This window comes from Parambassis ranga, chromosome 9 (assembly GCF_900634625.1).
Source record: "Parambassis ranga chromosome 9, fParRan2.1, whole genome shotgun sequence".
In the NCBI taxonomy this organism is placed as follows: Eukaryota; Metazoa; Chordata; class Actinopteri; family Ambassidae; genus Parambassis; species Parambassis ranga.
The window spans coordinates 13,151,458-13,169,887 of record NC_041030.1 but is presented as its reverse complement, the minus strand read 5'-3'; the positions used below and the strand labels follow the sequence as shown (position 1 = coordinate 13,169,887).

Here is an 18,430-nt window from a genome sequence, read left to right as displayed (position 1 = left end):
ATTAAATAATTAAAAGGAAATTTGGCCATCAAAGGCATCTGGATGTAGACCGTATGCAGCTGCCTGTGAAATGCACAGAAAACCTACAGACGGTGGCTACCAGTCATCTCTCACCTCTCCTCTCCTTGTCTGAGCTGATGAAGAGAGAACAGCCTACCATAGCGTTACACTTTATTAAAAACCATCAGCCGCGCAGGTTTCCGTCCTCGGTGGGAACCAGAGCATCTTCCCTCCTAACAGCTTGGTGCTGGGCAGCGGCAGCCGGTGGGGACGCAGGAGAAACAGAAGAAATGATGACGAGATGGGGATGAGGTGAGGATGATGATGGTGGTGGTGGCGCTGGAGAAAAAAAAACACCTCTCCTGCTTAATGCGACACCTTTTCTGTTTTATGGTCATTTTCTGCCCCCTACTGGACACATTATGAACAACAGCATAAGGCATTTGGGAGCCTTTTTGATAATAGACTGTATCAGCAACCGCTTGTATTAGGAATAAGGAATAAGGCGGAGACTTAGAGTGTGATCACTTCAGTATTTACCAGTCCCATATGATCAATATCAAAGCTGGAGACAGGTGCAAATTGCATATTTTATCAAGGATATATATTTTATATAATAAAAAAACATTTAAAATTAAGCTACTGCAAGTAAATGGTCTGCAATGTCAACCTACAGCCCACAATGCACCTGCTCTACATGCATAAAATTCCAATTTGTGAGTAAACTGATCATTTGATTATTTTTCAAATCATCTGTTCAATAATCGTGCAGTATTTTGACTTACATGCTGGCAACAAGACTGTTTGGTCAACAGGTGATTTGACAGCACCACCTGCTGGCAGAAGTAAAAGGTGTTCATTACCATCCTGCTGCTGACACCGGAAAAGTTCTAACATGATGTTTTCAGGGATTCTTCACTTTGCCTGGTATTACACAATAAAATCACTTTTGCTCACTGTAATGACCATGTGCATCCAAATGACCAAATCACCCCAGTAGCATGACCAACCGAGATACATTTGTGGGCTAGTCTGACTGATGTTTTGTAGATTTTTACATAAAATACACAATACCTCAGAGCCTTGTGAATTTTATATTTAAGAAAGAGAATAGGGCAACAGCCTGGAAACAAATATACAAGACAAAACAAAATATATCCATACTGTTCAAATCTGATTCCTTATGCTTTATATGGGAACGTTTTAGTGACTCTTGGCTCTTTATGTGGACAATCTATGTTTACAATATTCTTATGTGCAGTGAAAACAACATGCATAATGGCAAAATGTGATTTTGAAGAGTTAACAACTGTCCCTTTGAATCAGGTGTTATCCTTTGTATAACAATGTGGATGGTTCTGTAAAAGGTCTTAAGCCACTTTGACATTATTTAAGATGAATGTGGCAGTAGTCTAGACAACATGATTTCAGACTATCATATATGGAACAACATGGAAATGTAAAATCATTTTAGTCGTTCAGCTTTGTTGGGAAGACGGCACAAATACAAGGTGACCAGGCTCTCCACAGAACAGCTGTGCTTCCCACCTAAATTCATCATGGAAGCAAAAAGTAAAATAAAAAAGTTGTATTTAACAGGGTGTCCCACCATTTTACCTTGGTTAATTAAGACAGGATTTTCTACCTTATAAATTTTACTAAAGGCCAAACTGATAAACTGTGACTACTCTCTATACAGTATTCCAGATTTTTAAATAAGAAGTCCCCAACCACCCTGAGATTCACATGTACGGAGTCACCAGTCAGACACTACATCAGTCACAGATGACACATTTGGTCCAGGTGCTTTATAAAACCACGACAGCAAAATCTATCTCCCAAGTCCATGCTTTGTGTCTCTTAGTGATGATGTCAGAGCTCGTCGTGGCGTAAGGGTTCCTGGCTGGGCTGGATGAAAACGCCCTCCATAGCACGCCACCAGTTGTGTGGACTAGGGGAGCTCATGCCGTGCACTTCGCGTTGGCCGCGGATGGGGTGGCCATACTGCTCACCCGTCACACTCAGAAAGACCTCAGTGCCCACATGTTTAAAGCGCACGGCCTCATCCCGCTCCCAGTGGATGCTGTCACACTGAACTGCCCACACATCCAGGTCGTCGCCCTCGCCGTTTTCTCCGAAGGCACTAACCTCCTGTGGATACCAGATAAGAGATTTGTACAGGGCTCATGTTAGTGATAAGGAGACCCACATGCTGATGCCATCACCTCCACCATTCCCCAAAAACTATTAACAACACAGGTATAAAACAGTGAGTGTGTGTGTGTCTGACCTGGTTATTAGAGAGAGGGGAGCTGAAGTGGTGTGTGTGGAGGTTTCGGCCAGTCTTCATGTGTGTGATGCGGATGGCCTGACCACACTTGATGGCCTCTCCACGCTGACATGGGCGGTTAGGCTTCCCACGGATCTGCCAGTAACTGTTTGCATCGTCTGCACTTTCCACTCCAGTCACAGACTGCTGTCCACTGCCTACACACACACACACACACGATTGAGCACCATTTTTTTATTTCTCTATATTATTATGATTGTTCACTATTCACAGAACATGTGGCAGCTGCAAACATGCTGCAAATGCTTTCAGCAATCATTCTGCAGATCCTCTAGTTTTGGAATGTTATGTTAATGTTACACTAAGACACAAGATTCACCTGCAGATTCACGTTGTGGTATTAAATACAAAAGCAATAATAATATTTTTAAAATATTACTTGACCTATAAATGTATTACGTAACTTCCCATTCTGTTGTATTGGTCTTGAAGTAAATAACATATGACCATAATGCATCAAAAGATTAACTTTTACAGTCCAGGCCTCAGCACCTGTGTTTGTGTGTTACATTGTATTAGTGCAGTATCTTGGAACCTTGGAACCTGTCTCCCCTCCTGTGTGGCTAGAGGCACACTGGAGGCTGATTTGCATTAGTATTGTTGCTGAAAATGGTAACAAGAGAAGAAGAGGAGGGAGGAGCTGAACATACAAAGGTGAGCTGCAGAGTCTGCATGATAAAATTAAAGAGACTATTGAACTAACAGGGGTGTAAAATAGCAGAAAGACATTTTTCAGTTAAAATAAACTTTACTAATCACTGTGAGGATAGACTAAGGATTGTATCTGTAGACCTTCTCATGTATGTGGCTGAGACCTAGACCAGTCTCCAACAAAGTTCCCTTTCCCCTCACTGGTTTGTCTGAAAATACAAAGGCAGGTGTCACAATGTTTGAGCATGTGTGGGTCCAATATTTAGTTCGGGGTCCATGTTTATAGTTTGTTGTTTATTGGGTCACAGAACTGCTCAGAGTCTATTCGAGATTAGGTAACACACATACAGGAAATGACTGCTCAGTGAAGCGCCTCATTTCGTAACAGCCTTTGGTAATGGTGGGCAACAATAATCTCATGAGGTGCCACAGCTGCTCATTCTCAGGGCATGATGGGAAACACCTGGCACTGAGCTGATATCACAGACCTGAGGTGAAGTTTTACAAGAACATTCCAATATTTGTTTTTATATGAGAGATTTTTTTCTGTCTTTTTCTAAATGTTTATTTGTTCTTGGAATAAATATGTATGTTGGATGTGACTCGCATTCTGACTATGTGCCAGATCAATGATGAGAACTTTTGAAAACATAACTACAAACTGACGGCGTCACTGCCCCCTGCTGTCAGTTGCTGGTGATGTTCATCTCGCAGCAACCTCATGCCAAACTCCGTTCAAAAGAACAGACCATTTACTATTGTCCTGTTGGCTGAATAAAACCACAATACTTGGCGGATTACACCGCATTTTAAACGTGTATAGTACACTTCTACACTTCGGCGCTATCAATATGCCGTATAGCTTAAATGTGTAAGTAATGTGATGCTACATCCACACCTGTCATGCTTACAGTGGCGTTGCTACCCAGCAAAGTGGGAGGCAGGGAGGTCTTCTAATAGGCGTTTACATAAATGTTGTTGTCTGTGCCATATTGTCAGGTCGAAACATGGAATTCATTCCTGTGGTTTATTGTAATTTTGTGCCGTTTCTAAGCTCGCAGCCTAGCAGGCTAGCCTAAATTGTCAGATTTTTGAATGAAACGCAACAGCACGGTCTCTAAAAGCAGCTGGATAGAAGAACACCTCCCGTGTGCTGTCGTTTGTTAAGGAGGGTTACATGTGTGTCACAGAAACACAGGGTTACCTGAGCCATATTTGACATCATGGGAATGCAGGCGGACGTTGTGTCTGGTGTTCAGCAGTTTGACCAGTGAGCCGCAGGTCACGTAGTTAAGCTCCGACTCTCTCCCCTCGCAGTGTGACCACAGCAGCAGAAACAGCAGCGAGTTGATGAACCCACGGACTGCGTGAAATATCTCCATCTTTGTGTCTCTGTTCACCACCCGGCAGACGCTGACAGGATGAACGGATGAACAGACACTTTCGAACCTCTCTGCTGGCCTCCACCAATCAGCGCTTGACAAGTCCTAAAACACGGAAGTAAATGTCGACATGTGATTGGTCAGAGCAAGGATACGTTGTGTCATGAAAAGCGGAAGCACATGTGTGATATTTATTTGTTTATTAATTTATTTCCGTCTGTCGGTTTTGTTTTATTTATTATATATTATTTATAAAATATATATAACACTCTCCCAGACTATTTGTTAAAGAAAATATATTTTTATATTGGTACTTACTACTACAACTACTACTATACTCGACCCTATTTTACTGTAATATCTTAAATAGTATCTTGCTGCTCTTATCTTACTATTGCAACATTGATTGATTGGTTTAGTTGATTTAGTGATTTGTTTCTGAAAACCCTTCCTGAAATGATTAAAAATTAAAACTTTAAACTGCAACAAATGCAGACCTCTGTGTTCCTTGGATAAAAGCGAATTGTTTTGATGGGTATGAACAGGAGTGTAGTCAGAAGTTCATTTATTCATTTATTCAATTTTAGCATTAATATAATGGCTTTAAATGATCACAAATAACATCATCATAACCTAATGTTGCTGCTGATATTCATGTAAGTTGATTAAATGGCCAATAGACTTTGTAAATGAAAATTGTGCACCATGTTTCCATATGAACCGGTTTATTATATTAATGCCTTATATTATTATGGAACCAAAGCCATTGGTATATTAACGAGAAACTGGGAAGTCGGATGTGACAGCAGACCCTGAACGCAACGTGAGTCTGGTCGGACTGGACAGGTGAGTTTTAGCGCAGCATCGATCTGGGATCGGTTTTCTTTATAAACACTGAACTACAGCTAAGCCAGTCTTCAGGATGATGGCTGACCTGAGATCAGTGGGCGTGTGAGGACACAAAGGGAGGGTGACAGCCAGGAAGGATGTCGCCAGTTTCACTGAGAACCCCACAAAGAGCTGTCGCCAGGTAAGTCAGCGTCCGCATATTGAAATAGTTTTCGTCGTAGAAGTAGTTAAATAGCAGCAATATAGATTCAACGTGTTAAAGAAGGGAAGACAAGTTCATTTGTTTTTTTTGCTTTGTTTGTATTCAGTGTGTTAAATGAGCTGCGTTTGTGAGTTTACTGTGGAAGAGTCTCCATCCTGTTAGGAGACACCTGTTTTCTACTATACGGTGTTTTTACAACCAGAACAAATCTTCAGATCTTTGGACAAGATGTGCACCTATATGTGTAACACTTTAATCAGCATTCAGTTTAACCTGTGCTGAAGCCCAAAGAAGCTAAAACGCAGCATTTTCATGTCTTCTACACACAGGTTTAGTCTGAGGAATATTTCACTTTTTGGGCCAAAGGAGAAAAAAGTGTTTAGTAATTTGAAAGGTCAGACACAAATGAATCTGAGACTTGAAGCATGTTGATGTGTTGCATTCAGATACCATCATAACCCTGTCAATTCATTTATATTTTTACCAGATTTTCTTTTTTTACAGCCATTTAGTTTAATTAGCCAAAAAACTATATGTGGTTGTTAATGATTCGTGGTTTTATTTGATAACTCTTAGCTTTTTATTGTTTTTTTGTTTGAGTAAAAATGATAAATATACATTTTTAGTTTCAGTTTTACTACCATGAGTGATGGTTAATTTGAGTAGTTTGACCAACAAGCGATATTATTGTGTGAACACTGTTCATATTTTGTCACTGTTGTGACTTAGTTGTAGGAATGTTTCTTTCTTTGCTCACAGTTTGTTGATCTGTACGTCTCCATAGTGACTAGAGAGTGCAGGTCCTGATGTCGTCAGGAGGAGTTGGTTCTGCCGCCCGGGTTGACAGGGTGAGGGAGTTCCCATACTATGACCAGGTCCCTATGGGCTACTCGTGGCAGGATGCGGATCTCCCACCGCCCCCACCTTCCGTGCACGGAGCAGTGATGGCCGTCAGCTTAGACCCGCTCCCCCCTCCTCCTCTGCCATCACAGCCAGCTGTCGGGCCTGAATCTTTCTACCCCCCCAGTGATGATGAGCCGCCAGAGGAGGACTGTGATGCCATGGACATTAAGCCAATCCGCCGCTTCATCCCCGACTCTGTTAAGAACTTTTTCCGTGGCAGCAGTGGTAAAAGTGGCAGCAAAGGTTGGTCTATCCCCACGCCCCATTCGCCTGCCCCGTCATCTAAGAAGAGTGCCCAATGTTACACCACCTCTGGAGTTCCTTGCTCGCCACCTCACTCTGCCCCTCCATCCCCTTCCCTTCCTGGCTCTTATCGGGATCCCTCTCAGAAGGAGCAAGATGGTTGGATGTTAGGGGCTGAAGCCCTGGACTCTGCTTCTGCTGTACCCACCAATCTCTCAGCCCAGACTTACCAGGAGCGGGTGGAGGAATACCATCAGCGGTACGCCTACATGAAGTCCTGGGCTGGCCTGCTCAGGATCCTGGGCTGTGTGCAGCTGCTCCTCGGAGCCGCTGTGTTTGCCTGTGTCTGCGCTTATATTCACAAGGACAACGAATGGTTCAATATGTTTGGATACTCCCAGCCGCAACTGTATGGAGGACTTGGTGGAGGCGTTTATGGTGGGAGTGATGTCTACACAGGTCCCAAGACTCCTTTTATCCTGGTAGTGGCTGGTCTTGCCTGGATAGTGACAGTTATCCTGCTGGTTCTTGGGATGACCCTGTACTACAGGGCCATCCTTCTGGACTCCTCTTGGTGGCCCCTCACAGAGTGTTCTATCAATCTGGTGCTGGCGGTGCTCTATTTAGCAGCAGCAGGGGTGTATGTAAGAGACACAACTCGAGGCGGGCTGTGCTACGTGCCAGTGTTTAACAATGGCATAAACGGGGCGTTCTGCCGTACAGAGGCCGGCCAGACGGCAGCCATCGTCTTCCTCTTCATCAACATGGTGCTCTACTTCATCAGTGCAGGAGTGTGTCTGAAACTGTGGAGGCACGAGGCAGCCAGGATGAGGAAGGAGGCACTAGCACAGGAGGTCTGATGACACATGTTTGTTTGCTGCTCAACACAATACATACAGGTCACATGATGGCATAGCAGTTAGGTTATGTGTTGACAACATCAACTGTAAAAACATAATGTATAAACCTTCTGTGATGTCACTCAGAGGAGACACCTGTTTTCTAAATCATTATATAATTGCCTGAACACTGTGAATGTCTCATAAATCCCCTTTCTTCTGTCCCTCACAACAAACACAGATGCAAACCATTGGCTCATCAGTCCCACTGTCTGTAGTAAGTGTTAAGGATATTTTTTTTAAATGAAGTAGATCATAGTGATTCTCCTCTCAGTGTGTTGTATGTAGACTGAACACACTGTTTGTTTCCTGCAGCTGACTTCATCCTCCAGAGAAAAGACTCCTCTCCCCACCATCCCGCCAGACCTCATGGACGCTCCGAACCACTCTGCAGCTGCTCCTCTGATGCTCGAGCCGGAGATCCTCCGAGGCCACATCCCAGCAGGACACATCCCCAAACCTGTTGTCATAGCTGACTATGTGGCGTGAGTATTGCTGTGGAGATTAGCACAGATGGACATGGCCATAACATCTTTTTTTGTTTTCAGCGTGAGTCCCACACATGTAACTGATAACCTGAAAGCACCAGTATCTCTGTGTGAGCAGTGTAGCAATATTCAACTACAAAATCACCAAGAGCCAGTCTAAAAAAGGCAGAGTAAGAGGTTTTTTTTTAAAAGGCACCCTCCTCCACTTGGAAAAAATAGGCTGGAATTTATTTGCATGCTGCGTTTTTTTAGTTTGCACATTTTTATTAGCTTTGTTAATATTAAGGGAATAAAGAGATCCCATTGTAATGAGATTATTGTCCTCCAATGCAGCTTCTATGATCTCCTGTTAATAGACAGACATTTAGCTGTGATGTGAATGATTTAGCCAGTGACCCGATAACGTGTGTCGTCCCCCCTGTCCTGTTTCCACAGGAAGTACCCAAGCATCAGTTGTGATGAGGAGAGGGACCAGTACAAGGCTGTGTTCAATGACCAGTACGCCGAGTACAAGGAGCTGCATGCAGAGGTCCAGGCCATGGCCAAGAAGTTTGACGAGATGGATGAGATGATGAAGAACCTTCCATCCCGGCCGTCCAGCCAGATGGTAAAACACTACAGACGCACACGTACACAGGAGTATGCTTCAAGAGAGCGTGCACTCTAACATGCTGTTTAACTTTCAGGAAAAGGAGAGGATTAATGGCATTTTACTGGAATATCAGAGGAAGAAGGCTGTAAGTACACATCAGTACATATGCTCACATCTTGTTGCTAATATCTAAGCAGAGAACCTAAATATGAAGATGTCTATTTCCAATATTCTGTTTTATAAAATATACAGTTTACAACACTCTCTGTTACTTGTATACACTTTGGGGTAACAGCTTTGAAGAGAATGTCGTAACATTTTTCATGTTGCTGGATGACGTAGCAGCCACTGTGTCATTGTGACAAACATTTGGAGAGTGGAAGTAGTTTATCAGGCCATAGTCGCATCAACCAAAACCAGTGAGTCACACATGAGAGAATGTGGCATGTCGTCATCTCCTTTGATGACCATTCTAAGACTTTTGGTTGTTTATTCTTCTTCACGGGGAATTCAGCTGAGATCATACAGCGTACAATGCACATTCCTGATTACCTCTCCTGCTTGATATATAAAGACAACTGCTTGTTTTTCTCGGTAGGATCCGACCTATTTGGAGAAAAGGGAGAGGTGTGAGTACTTAAAGAACAAGCTCTCTCACATCAAGCAGAAGATTCAGGAGTACAACAAGGTCGCGGACTGGAACGACAGCAGCTAATCGCCGCATGCCTTCCATTCAGTTGCATGACAAGAGAATGCAGAGTAGAGTAGCAGGATTAAGGCGCTAAAATATGCTCTTGTTTTTAGTAACACTGCTGATTGACAGAGAGAAAAGTCTGCTAAGGTACATGCCTACAAAGGATCCTTTTGGTTTTTTTAGCCTTTTTATCTACAGAAGAGATGTTTGTCTTCTGTCTCTGAAAGGAAACCTCTTTTAAAATTTTATCTTTGGGAAAGATGACAATCAAGTGCGCATTTGTTTTAGAAATGTGTGACTGTTCCTTTAACATGTTGATGTAAATGAGAGCTCACTGCCTGAATAGATAACAGATGTAAATAAGGCAGAGTTGATGGTAAATGAGGGCACTGCAGCAGACAGGTGTTTTAAAGCCTAGATCAGAATGTCTGATAATGTGGAGTTTTACCTGCTTGTTGCCATGGAGATTAGCTCCTGTAGACTATTATTGATTTTAGTATGAAGGTTTTTTTTCTGTCAAACTGTGAGACACACTGTGTATGAACTGTGTGTTGCTGAAGAAAAACAACGCTTGTTTTATTACGTACTGACTCTGACCTGAATAGATGTATTTGATGTATTGTATTGTTTTAGTATTACATTTTATATTCTATACTGCTTATTGCCAATGATTTGTTTTATACTTAAAGCATGAAATCAGTGCTGTTTGTGTAACTGTTTCCTCTGGTCAAGCTGCCCATACACCACACCAATGGGAGTAAGGTTAGAATAACTATAAAATAACAGTAAATCAGGACACAACAATGTTTTTATACTTTATATTTTTCTTTTAATTTTTGTAAAGGTTAACCTTACTGGCACACAAGTCAGAAATAGTTTTATTAAATTAATTACCTTTTTATTAAAAGTCCTTCACATACATGTAGTGATGCATGATATTTAGTTTTTTGGGCCTCATATCCATCACTGTTTTCATCAAACTTTATTACACTTCGCTGGCACTAGGTTGGTCTCTTTATTTATTCAGACTGACTTTAATTAAGATGTGGCAAAGATTTAGCAAGTCATTGTCAATGTTGATTTTGATTTTTGATGTACCCTGGATAAGCAGTTTGAAGATGGATGGATGGATAGTTCACTGTTCCTGGGAAAACGGAGCTCACACTAACAGAATTAAACAAGGTTTTTTTTTGCCCACGGCTGAGTGCAGATCCAGCTGTGGTGGTTTCTTGTGATTGTAGCTCCAGTTCCTGCAGTAGTTTTTGGGTTGCTGCACAGCAGATGAGAGGCAAGCAGATTTTTTTTCCCCGTGTGACACAATATACTGCAGTAAGTCTTTTCTTTTTAGTCCATCTCTGCTAAATCCTATGGGACAAACTATATAATAAATAATAAATAAATATGCATAATATAGAGATGTACCAACAGCCTAGAATGAAAATAAACTGGACTCACAGAGAGCTCAATTTTTTTAGTGACCTGTCAATACAGCTCATCAGACCTAAAATGGCTGCTCTGCCTGTCTGTAGTCTAAAAGGCTGTTACTCCACGAGAACAGAGAAACTTGTTTAAAATGACGTCACTGTATTCTCGGGGCGGAGGTTTGGGAGGTGTCGCAGCTTTTCCTCCACATCTGATGAAAGGAAAACCAAGAAAAAGCCAAACTTTTGGTTTCTTGGTCGTATATCCGTGTTGTGTGATTGGTTGAAATTTTGGAGTGGGCGTGGCAACTGCAGAAAAGAGGAAACCGGTCAAACAATAGGCCGCTGCCTGCAGACCTATTGTTCAATCTGTTGTGTCACGAGCACCGCGCCCACCTCCCTGAACATCAGCGGCTCGTTATCATCCCTCATTCAGGTAAACAGATAATTGGCCAAACAAGCAAAAATAGTAGCAACACACCCTCCTCCTCCTCCTCCTCTCATGTTCACCTAAAGAATACTAAAACAAAAGGTATCTGTACTCGTGGAGTATGTGCCCAGCTTCCAGGAGCGGGTTTGATAGGCTGAGGTGTGTTAATTGTTTGCCTGAGTCTGAGCGTCAGGTTATCTAACACGGCAGGTGTGTTATGGTGGGATTACTCCGCAGGAGAGCAGGATCAGCATGACATGCCTCAGGTTACACAAAGCACAGCAGTTTTAAATGTAGAGTAAATATCACAAACGGTTTGTTTTTCTTAATATTTGACATAATAAATTAACTGAGCACATGTTTAAATATTTGATTATATGGCCTTTAATACTATGTAGGCCTGTCTTATTGGTTAAATTCCTTAATGGTGGCCACATTCAGCTTGTTGATGTGTAGAGGCGTGCTGCAGGTTTATGCTGGGGAAACCTGCTCCACAGGTGAAACCCACAGCAAGAAGCCCCACAGTCATGATATTCCTGGTGGCGCTCGGGGTGTGGACTCCCTGGAAAACCAACCTGCGGCTGTGCCTTTTCTTTGTATTTGCTGTGAGCGCCGTTAACACACAGAGAAGGAACAGGTTAGTCCTGTATGATGTAGCCTATAGGGGGGAGGGGATCACGTGACGAGCACACACCTGTAGGTGCGTCTCTTTCTACTACCTGGGCGCGCGGATGCTACAGGTCGCGCGCATTGTGTTTTTGTTGTTCGCGTTCATCTCGTCGTCGTCACTTGAGGATCAGACGGTTCTACACCCTAGGTAGGTCAATTTCACATTTTAACCCAATTTTGTTGGCAAAGTTTGATTAGAGAGAATTATTTCCCCTCTGAAGGGGATGTAAACGTATTATTTTTAATGGTAACTGAAAAATAGAAAATAGACTATTACAGCATTAGCCTACAGCTATACTGTAATGTGTTTAGTGAAACTACACTTTATTTGAACCTTTTTTACTGTTTTTCTTCACTCTGAAACATTTTTAAAGGCATCATTTTACATGTGACCTAACAATAAATTGTTTAATTGGCATTAAATGTCTTATTCTTCTCTTATGTCTGTAAGGTGGAAAAATAAATATGGCTTCCAGCTTTGAGTGTGAATCAGTTTGATGCATCAGCTGCTGAAAATAGACAGTATCCGTTTTTTGTTCCAGTGTATAGCGTACATATCTCCACCCTGTTTTTTACCACAAACAAAGCTTCAGTCCAAGCAGCAAACATTACTCTTCTAGCTGAGCAGCTAAAATATTCAATATTTGAAGGTTTGAATCAGTTTCTCAATCAGTCTTCTTTTAAATACCAGGTGCTTCACATGTGTAAGATTTAGTTCTCCTGAAGTCACTGTTTTAACTCCTGTGATGTAGAATTAAAGGTAAAGGTAACATAGCAGAGATTAGTGATGATGAGATGGTTAAGACACATGGTGTATGCAAATTGTCCCGCAATGAGAATCAGATGCTGATAAGAGGGCTGGTATGTGGCCCTGACAGGAAGTTTGCATTGTATACTGATTTTTGCAGTTTTCCCAGAATAAGCATTGGTGTGTGTTTCTCAGCAGGCTGAGCTCCAGTTGCACTGCAGAATGCCGAGAGACTATCACAGTAAACACAGTGGTAGCAAACAGTAAGTGGGCTTTCATGTATCCCTCTCTCAGCCTCACACACAGATCACCTGCAGTCATACAAACGGTAAAATACATTGTTGCAGATTAATCAATGATGAAAATAATCACTCATCACTGCTTCAAAAAGTATGGTGAATATTATGTGAAAGTTTTATTATTATTATTATATTAAGTGAAAACTTTTTGTTAACCCTGATGTCTTTGGTGTCAGGGCTAAGATGACATGTGACATTAACTTTGATTATTTTATGTATTGTGAAAGTAAAGTCAAATTTAAGTTGAATTTTGTGACATTTGTAAGACCTTTCTTTTTTAAAGAAATGTTATTGATCATTAGAGATTACAGTCAGTAGGATTTAAAAGAAACAGATTCATGTAACTCTGGTCCTCTGCCCGTCCTCTTACAGCCACAGCAGCAGACACAGACACAGTGAAGTCACGTCCAACCCAGTCTATCCCTACTACCATGGAGACCAGATGCTTCACTTCTATCGCTGGAGCTCCCCGCCGGGCGTGATGAAGATATTGTCTCTCATCATCGTCATCATGTGTGTGGCCATATTTGCTTGTGTGGCCTCCACGCTGGCTTGGGACTACGACATGAGCCTCATGGGTATGGGAGGAACAGGCTTGTTGCCTGGATATGGTGGCTCGTACGGCGGCTCGTACGGCGGTTCATATGGCGGTTCGTACGGTGGTTCCTACGGTGGTGGTAGTGGTTCCTATAGCTATGGCTATGGAGGAGCAGAGATGGATCCCAAAACAGGAAAAGGCTTTTTCATCGCCATCGCTGGCATTACCTTCATAGCAGTGCTCATCATATTTATCCTGGTGGTGTCGAGGCAACATACTGCCCGCTCGCCGAAATTCTACCTTGGAAGCATCATCATCTCTGCCATCTTGGCATTTCTGATGATCATTGCCACTATTGTTTACCTGGTGGCAGTGAACCCAACAGCACAGTCCTCTGGGTCCGTATACTACAACCAGATCTACCAGCTGTGTGCCCAGTACCAGAGCCAGACACAGGCCCAGGGAATCTTCCTCAACCAGTACCTCTATCACTACTGTGTGGTGGAGCCCCAAGAGGTGGGATACTTTGTTATTTATGTATTTACAGGTTGTGTTGGGGTGTGTTCTATCTCATTAGACCGTGTGTGCTGCTATAGTGAACAGAACTACTACAAGAAAGAAAATCGGGACAGACTGGGTCCTGCTGCTATCTGTGGACTATTTGTAGTAGAGAGGACGTTGATGTTTAGCAGAGTTTCATTACAGCACGTCGGAATGTAACACAAAACTTTTAGCTTACTGATGGATCACATTGTTACACTCATATGACCACATCTGAGCTATAAGTCTAGACATTTTAACACAAGCCCTTTCAGTACTCACTCAGCACTTCTCAGCCCAACTCGGCAGCCATGATTGGGTTAAATGACAAAAATTAGCTGTAGCTGTCATGGTGCTGTTTTCATAGAGGTGTATAGCTGTTACAGTTCAAAGTGAGCCCACACTGAAATCCCAATACCTCTCCTGTTTGTGTCGTTAACTGTTGAACTGCCATCTTTTGAACAGCCTGTTACTGTATATACATTAGTGGATGTCATTTCTGCTCGGTAACATTGGCTCCTGTGCGTCCTGCAGGCCATAGCTATCGTCCTGGGCGTCCTGGTGTTTATTGCCCTCATCATTCTGCTGGTGTTTGCTGTCAAGACTCGCTCGCAGCTCAGGCGCTGGGGCCCTGACCGCATTCTATGGGAGGAAGTGAAGGTTGTCAATGGTGTCCACACCAGCATCGGAGAGTGGGTGAGTATGTTTGATAGAATCTAAGAGAGGAGGCGATGTTTTCCTGGACACCTGAACATATATTGATCACTTCAGGAAATTCCAAACTCCTGTTCAGCATTGTTCATTGGTGTTGAATATTGTATTAAGTTTAAATAATACACTTCCAAGATGGAACACTATGTATATATTTATGTTTCTCCAACGTTAAAACCACTTAGAGGAAAGCAACTGTTAGAAGGAAATAGTATTAGTTTTTGAGGATGTCAAGGCCATAAATTCAAAAAACAACTGACTATGAACATAATTTACATAAAAAGGAACAGGTTGCATAGTTTTTTAAGCACAAAAGTGTGTGCGCGTACTTATACGTGTGTTTACGACAACAGAGACTAGAGCCGCAAGTGAGATGGTTTCATTTGCAGTTTCTGGGTGTGGTCTGTTTTGCCACTCTTGAGTTTCAGCCTGATGTGCTGTGCTGTCAAAAAAAAACTCTTTAAACCAACACTAACAATGACTGTGAATGTTTGCTTAGTGTATATAAACATAGAAAATGTTAGTGTTGTCACATTTCCAACGATGACACAGTCACGGTTTGTCGTCTGTGAGCAGTCACACAAGAGAAACTGTTCACCCTTTTCACAGAAAACTGCAGAGCTCCCATTCTTTCCCTGCAGCTCAGTTGTCTGGCTTCCTGTTTATGCGGGTGGGTGATGGTATCAGTGGTTGTCATGCAGGTATGGAGGAAAATGCAGAATAACCAGTTGGTCTTAACGACTGGCTCGAATACACAGACTGCTGAAACTATGGAGAGAACAGGTCACTATACTCTAAACTTGGACAGGTATGAGAGGAGCCTGTAAGCCTTACTGAAACCTAAGGATGGTTGTAATACCATGAGTACATGAGGGCGGGAAAAAAAAGAATGTTTCTTTTTATTCAAATATCTCAGAGGTCATCAGTTATTTATTTTTCTATTTCCCATTATTTAATGAAATTACAGGCTGTTACATGGTAAAAAATGTCAAAGCAATTTAATGATTTTTGAGAGTGGGCTTTGTGAGGCTGTTAAAACTGAAACAGGCGGACATTTTTCCCCTCAGTACACCTAAAGGTCCAAAGCACTGAATCCACACTTGCCTTTATGTTGCTGGACAGTTCATTTATTTATTTTTGTTATGAAATGCTGATTTGTGTGTTTTCTTTTAGGTCAACAATGTGTCTGGTGACCCAGAAGTGCTGGTTCATGACCACAATGACAAAGTAAGGGGCTCCAGAGACTATCTGGACCATCTGGACCATAAACCTCTCTACCTACCAGGGTAAGCTGAGAGCGATCAAAAAGAACTTCTCCTTTGAAGGATCTGTGTTCACCTAAAATAGAAACATGTTACCAAAAGCAGTATGAGGAAGGAGAGAAGCAAACTGATGTGTAAAGCTAGGAGTTCATTTTGTTGTGGTGGTGCTAGAGGTGTAACGGTAATAATCTGCTTCACACCTAATTTATTTCAGGGAAAGTGTGGTTACTGGCTTCCTCAATTGTCTGACAGCACTGTACGCGCTGTGTATAAAAACACAATAGTTAGACAGAAACATTAGTAACAGTGCAGCAGAAATTACATTTGTTTTTGTAGAGCAACCAAAAATTTAGCCAGTTGTACTGCTAGTTTGATTATTTCCAGAGAATATAAGCTCAGTGACAACACAGGTTTTGCACACTGCCATGTTTTCTTCAAAGATAATCTTCACAACACCACTTACACCACTTTGTGTCTAAATCATCACGTGTCTTAAACATCACCACCACTAGGTCTAGGTGTTGGAGGATAAAATGGAGGACCATGTAAACACTAAGGTTTACATTCCTGTTGTGTCTCTCAGGTTCCACTGGGTTATTAACAGCTGTGCTGCTACAAAATATGTCTAATCATCAATGCTATTTACAGGGACTCAGACATCAGCAGCTCTGTGGGGGTGCTGAAGCCCAGGATGAAGGACTATGACACTGGTGCAGAGTCTGGAGATGACCTGGAGGAGGAGGACTTCAGTGTGTGAGTAGATGTGACAGGATCTACAGTCACTACTGATACTGATCTCTGATTGACCACCAGATGTATTAGTCGCTACAGTAGCAATCATCTGTGTGTTTTTTTATTCTCTTTACATCTGTAGCCTGTTTCCTTCCATTGTGGATGAAAAAGAGCGTCTGTCCTACAAACGGGAGTTTGATCGGGATCACCAGGAGTACAAGAGCCTGCAGGCTGAACTGGACTCCATAAACCATGACCTGGCTGACCTGGACAGAGAACTGGACAGACACCCTGAGGGCAGTCCACAGTACCTGGTGAGTGTCAATTTCAGTGTGTTTGGAGTGAGAACATTTGAGACTGTGACAAACAGTTAAAGTAACGGAGATCAGAAGTGTCTCAGTTTAGTGTGATAAAAAGTTGTGTGTGAATCTGAAAAGTCTTCTCTTCTCTTCGTGTTCCTTCGTGTTCATCTCAGGATGCCTTGAAAGATTACACCAAGCTGAAGAATCTCAAGAAGGTGAGGCGTACACACATTAAAGAGCAGTGCATTTTATCAAAAGCAAATAAGTAAATAAATAAAAATGATTTGAATCTTTTTTTTGTACCACTGCAGTCCCCAGACTACCAGATCAAGAAGAAGAGGTGTAAATATCTGAGATCCAAACTGTCACACATCAAGAAGAAGATCAGTGAATACGACCGTAGACCCTGAACCTGTTCACGCACGACAGACCTACTGTTTCCCACCCCGCGGCACTTAGCTCATCACTCACCTATATGTGATCGCTATAGTGACAAACTATTGCCCTCTGTATTGTGTTTTTATTTTATTTTATTTTATTTTTTTATCAAGCCAATCAACTAAGATTGTTTTTCTACATGTGAAGGAATTAAGGTGTTGAAGATGTATTTGATCAATTCTTCAACCCATGTGAGTTCAGGGAGAATTTCTAAAGAGAAATAACATGATATCATATTCTGTTTCTCTCCTGAACACTGATGAGATAAGATGTATGTATGTATAATGAGATGTAAAATGAGCCTTTTGTTCCAGTGCTGATGATTATAATGAAGCAGTTATAGTGCTTCCTTTTTAAGCTTTTTTTAAGAAACATTTTAAAGTGAAAATGTAATGTTTGAAGGCACTGCTTTGACGACACATGAATTTGTTTCTGTGGGTCCTCCTCTCTTGTACATAAAGTGTATTTTTATCCTTTCAATTGCTCTGCAGTAAGCTATTCTATACTTTTGTGCTGATGCAATGAAATGATGTAAAGGACAAAATCTAACCAACTGATTATTAATGTGATATTAAAATGAACCTTCTGATTTACATTAAGAACTGGATTTTCAGTATATAATCTTACCACATTCAGTGTCATTTTACTCCACTTTTTACCATTAAAATCATCTTAAATGTTTGCATCACTGAGTTAATTGTGCAACAGATACTCCAAGTTGGATAGTTTTTCTTCTACCTCATGTTTGTGAGTGACAAACGCTGAATAAAACTCAGATGGAATGCACCAACTCACACAGAGAGAAACGTGTGTATTGTCAGGAGTTTTATTTACATAATAATTATTAGTTTGGTTGCCCAGCAACCAAACTCTTGTTCTTCTACGTCTTTATTATTATTATTATTATTATTATTATTATTATTATTCTGTACGTTTTTTTGGCTCAGCATATCTTCAGAATGCATGGGCCGATTCAAACCATTCAAACATCAAAAGATTCAGCTCATTCAGGACATTCCCGGAAACAGTCAATAGTAATTGCAAATATTATAATATTAAAGATATTAAACATTTTTCATGTCTTCTG

At 41.6% G+C, this 18,430-nt stretch overlaps 3 protein-coding genes across 7 annotated transcripts; 2 read left to right on the top strand and 1 right to left on the bottom strand.

The window, feature by feature from the left end:
- Nucleotides 1–1,075: 1,075 nt before the first annotated feature.
- Nucleotides 1,076–4,479, bottom strand: sdf2l1 (stromal cell-derived factor 2-like 1). Its single transcript, XM_028415332.1, has 3 exons — nt 4,206–4,479; nt 2,291–2,487; nt 1,076–2,151 (listed from the first exon to the last, which is right to left on the bottom strand). The coding sequence occupies exons 1-3, from the start codon at nt 4,381–4,383 to the stop codon at nt 1,873–1,875; spliced, it is 654 nt and encodes a 217-aa protein (XP_028271133.1). The 5' UTR covers nt 4,384–4,479; the 3' UTR covers nt 1,076–1,872.
- Nucleotides 4,480–5,385: 906 nt separating this feature from the next.
- On the top strand, nt 5,386–9,953 carry marveld2b (MARVEL domain containing 2b). 3 transcript variants are annotated; one of them, XM_028413353.1, is made up of 7 exons: nt 5,386–5,413; nt 6,219–7,434; nt 7,661–7,696; nt 7,795–7,964; nt 8,403–8,574; nt 8,654–8,704; nt 9,158–9,953. In XM_028413353.1, the coding sequence occupies exons 2-7, from the start codon at nt 6,241–6,243 to the stop codon at nt 9,272–9,274; spliced, it is 1,740 nt and encodes a 579-aa protein (XP_028269154.1). In that variant the 5' UTR covers nt 5,386–5,413; nt 6,219–6,240; the 3' UTR covers nt 9,275–9,953. The 3 variants fall into 3 exon arrangements, with proteins under 3 accessions (XP_028269154.1, XP_028269156.1, XP_028269157.1); XM_028413355.1 differs by having other exon boundaries at nt 5,393–5,413; nt 6,216–7,434; XM_028413356.1 differs by having other exon boundaries at nt 5,396–5,413; nt 6,194–7,434.
- Nucleotides 9,954–11,834: 1,881 nt separating this feature from the next.
- oclnb (occludin b) lies at nt 11,835–18,024 on the top strand. Of its 3 annotated transcripts, none has more exons than XM_028413358.1 (9): nt 11,835–11,921; nt 12,717–12,784; nt 13,193–13,874; nt 14,433–14,594; nt 15,783–15,895; nt 16,520–16,624; nt 16,746–16,917; nt 17,079–17,120; nt 17,217–18,024. In XM_028413358.1, exons 2-9 carry the CDS (start codon nt 12,744–12,746, stop codon nt 17,313–17,315), a joined length of 1,416 nt encoding a protein of 471 aa, XP_028269159.1. In that variant the 5' UTR covers nt 11,835–11,921; nt 12,717–12,743; the 3' UTR covers nt 17,316–18,024. The 3 variants fall into 3 exon arrangements, with proteins under 3 accessions (XP_028269159.1, XP_028269158.1, XP_028269160.1); XM_028413357.1 differs by having other exon boundaries at nt 11,845–11,921; nt 12,720–12,784; XM_028413359.1 differs by having other exon boundaries at nt 11,847–11,921; nt 12,691–12,784.
- Nucleotides 18,025–18,430: the final 406 nt, after the last annotated feature.

Coding starts and splice junctions, on each gene's coding strand:
- oclnb (XM_028413358.1), top strand. CDS start 12,744: ATGCCGAGAGACTATCACAGTAAACACAGTGGTAGCAAACA. Junction 13,875..14,432: donor GTGTGGTGGAGCCCCAAGAG/GTGGGATACTTT, acceptor TGCGTCCTGCAG/GCCATAGCTATCGTCCTGGG. Junction 17,121..17,216: donor AGCTGAAGAATCTCAAGAAG/GTGAGGCGTACA, acceptor GTACCACTGCAG/TCCCCAGACTACCAGATCAA.
- marveld2b (XM_028413353.1), top strand. CDS start 6,241: ATGTCGTCAGGAGGAGTTGGTTCTGCCGCCCGGGTTGACAGGGTGAGG. Junction 7,965..8,402: donor GTCATAGCTGACTATGTGGC/GTGAGTATTGCT, acceptor CTGTTTCCACAG/GAAGTACCCAAGCATCAGTT. Junction 8,705..9,157: donor AATATCAGAGGAAGAAGGCT/GTAAGTACACAT, acceptor TTTTCTCGGTAG/GATCCGACCTATTTGGAGAA.
- sdf2l1 (XM_028415332.1), bottom strand. CDS start 4,383: ATGGAGATATTTCACGCAGTCCGTGGGTTCATCAACTCGCTGCTGTTT. Junction 2,488..4,205: donor TGATGTCAAATATGGCTCAG/GTAACCCTGTGT, acceptor GTGTGTGTGTAG/GCAGTGGACAGCAGTCTGTG. Junction 2,152..2,290: donor CCCCTCTCTCTAATAACCAG/GTCAGACACACA, acceptor TGGTATCCACAG/GAGGTTAGTGCCTTCGGAGA.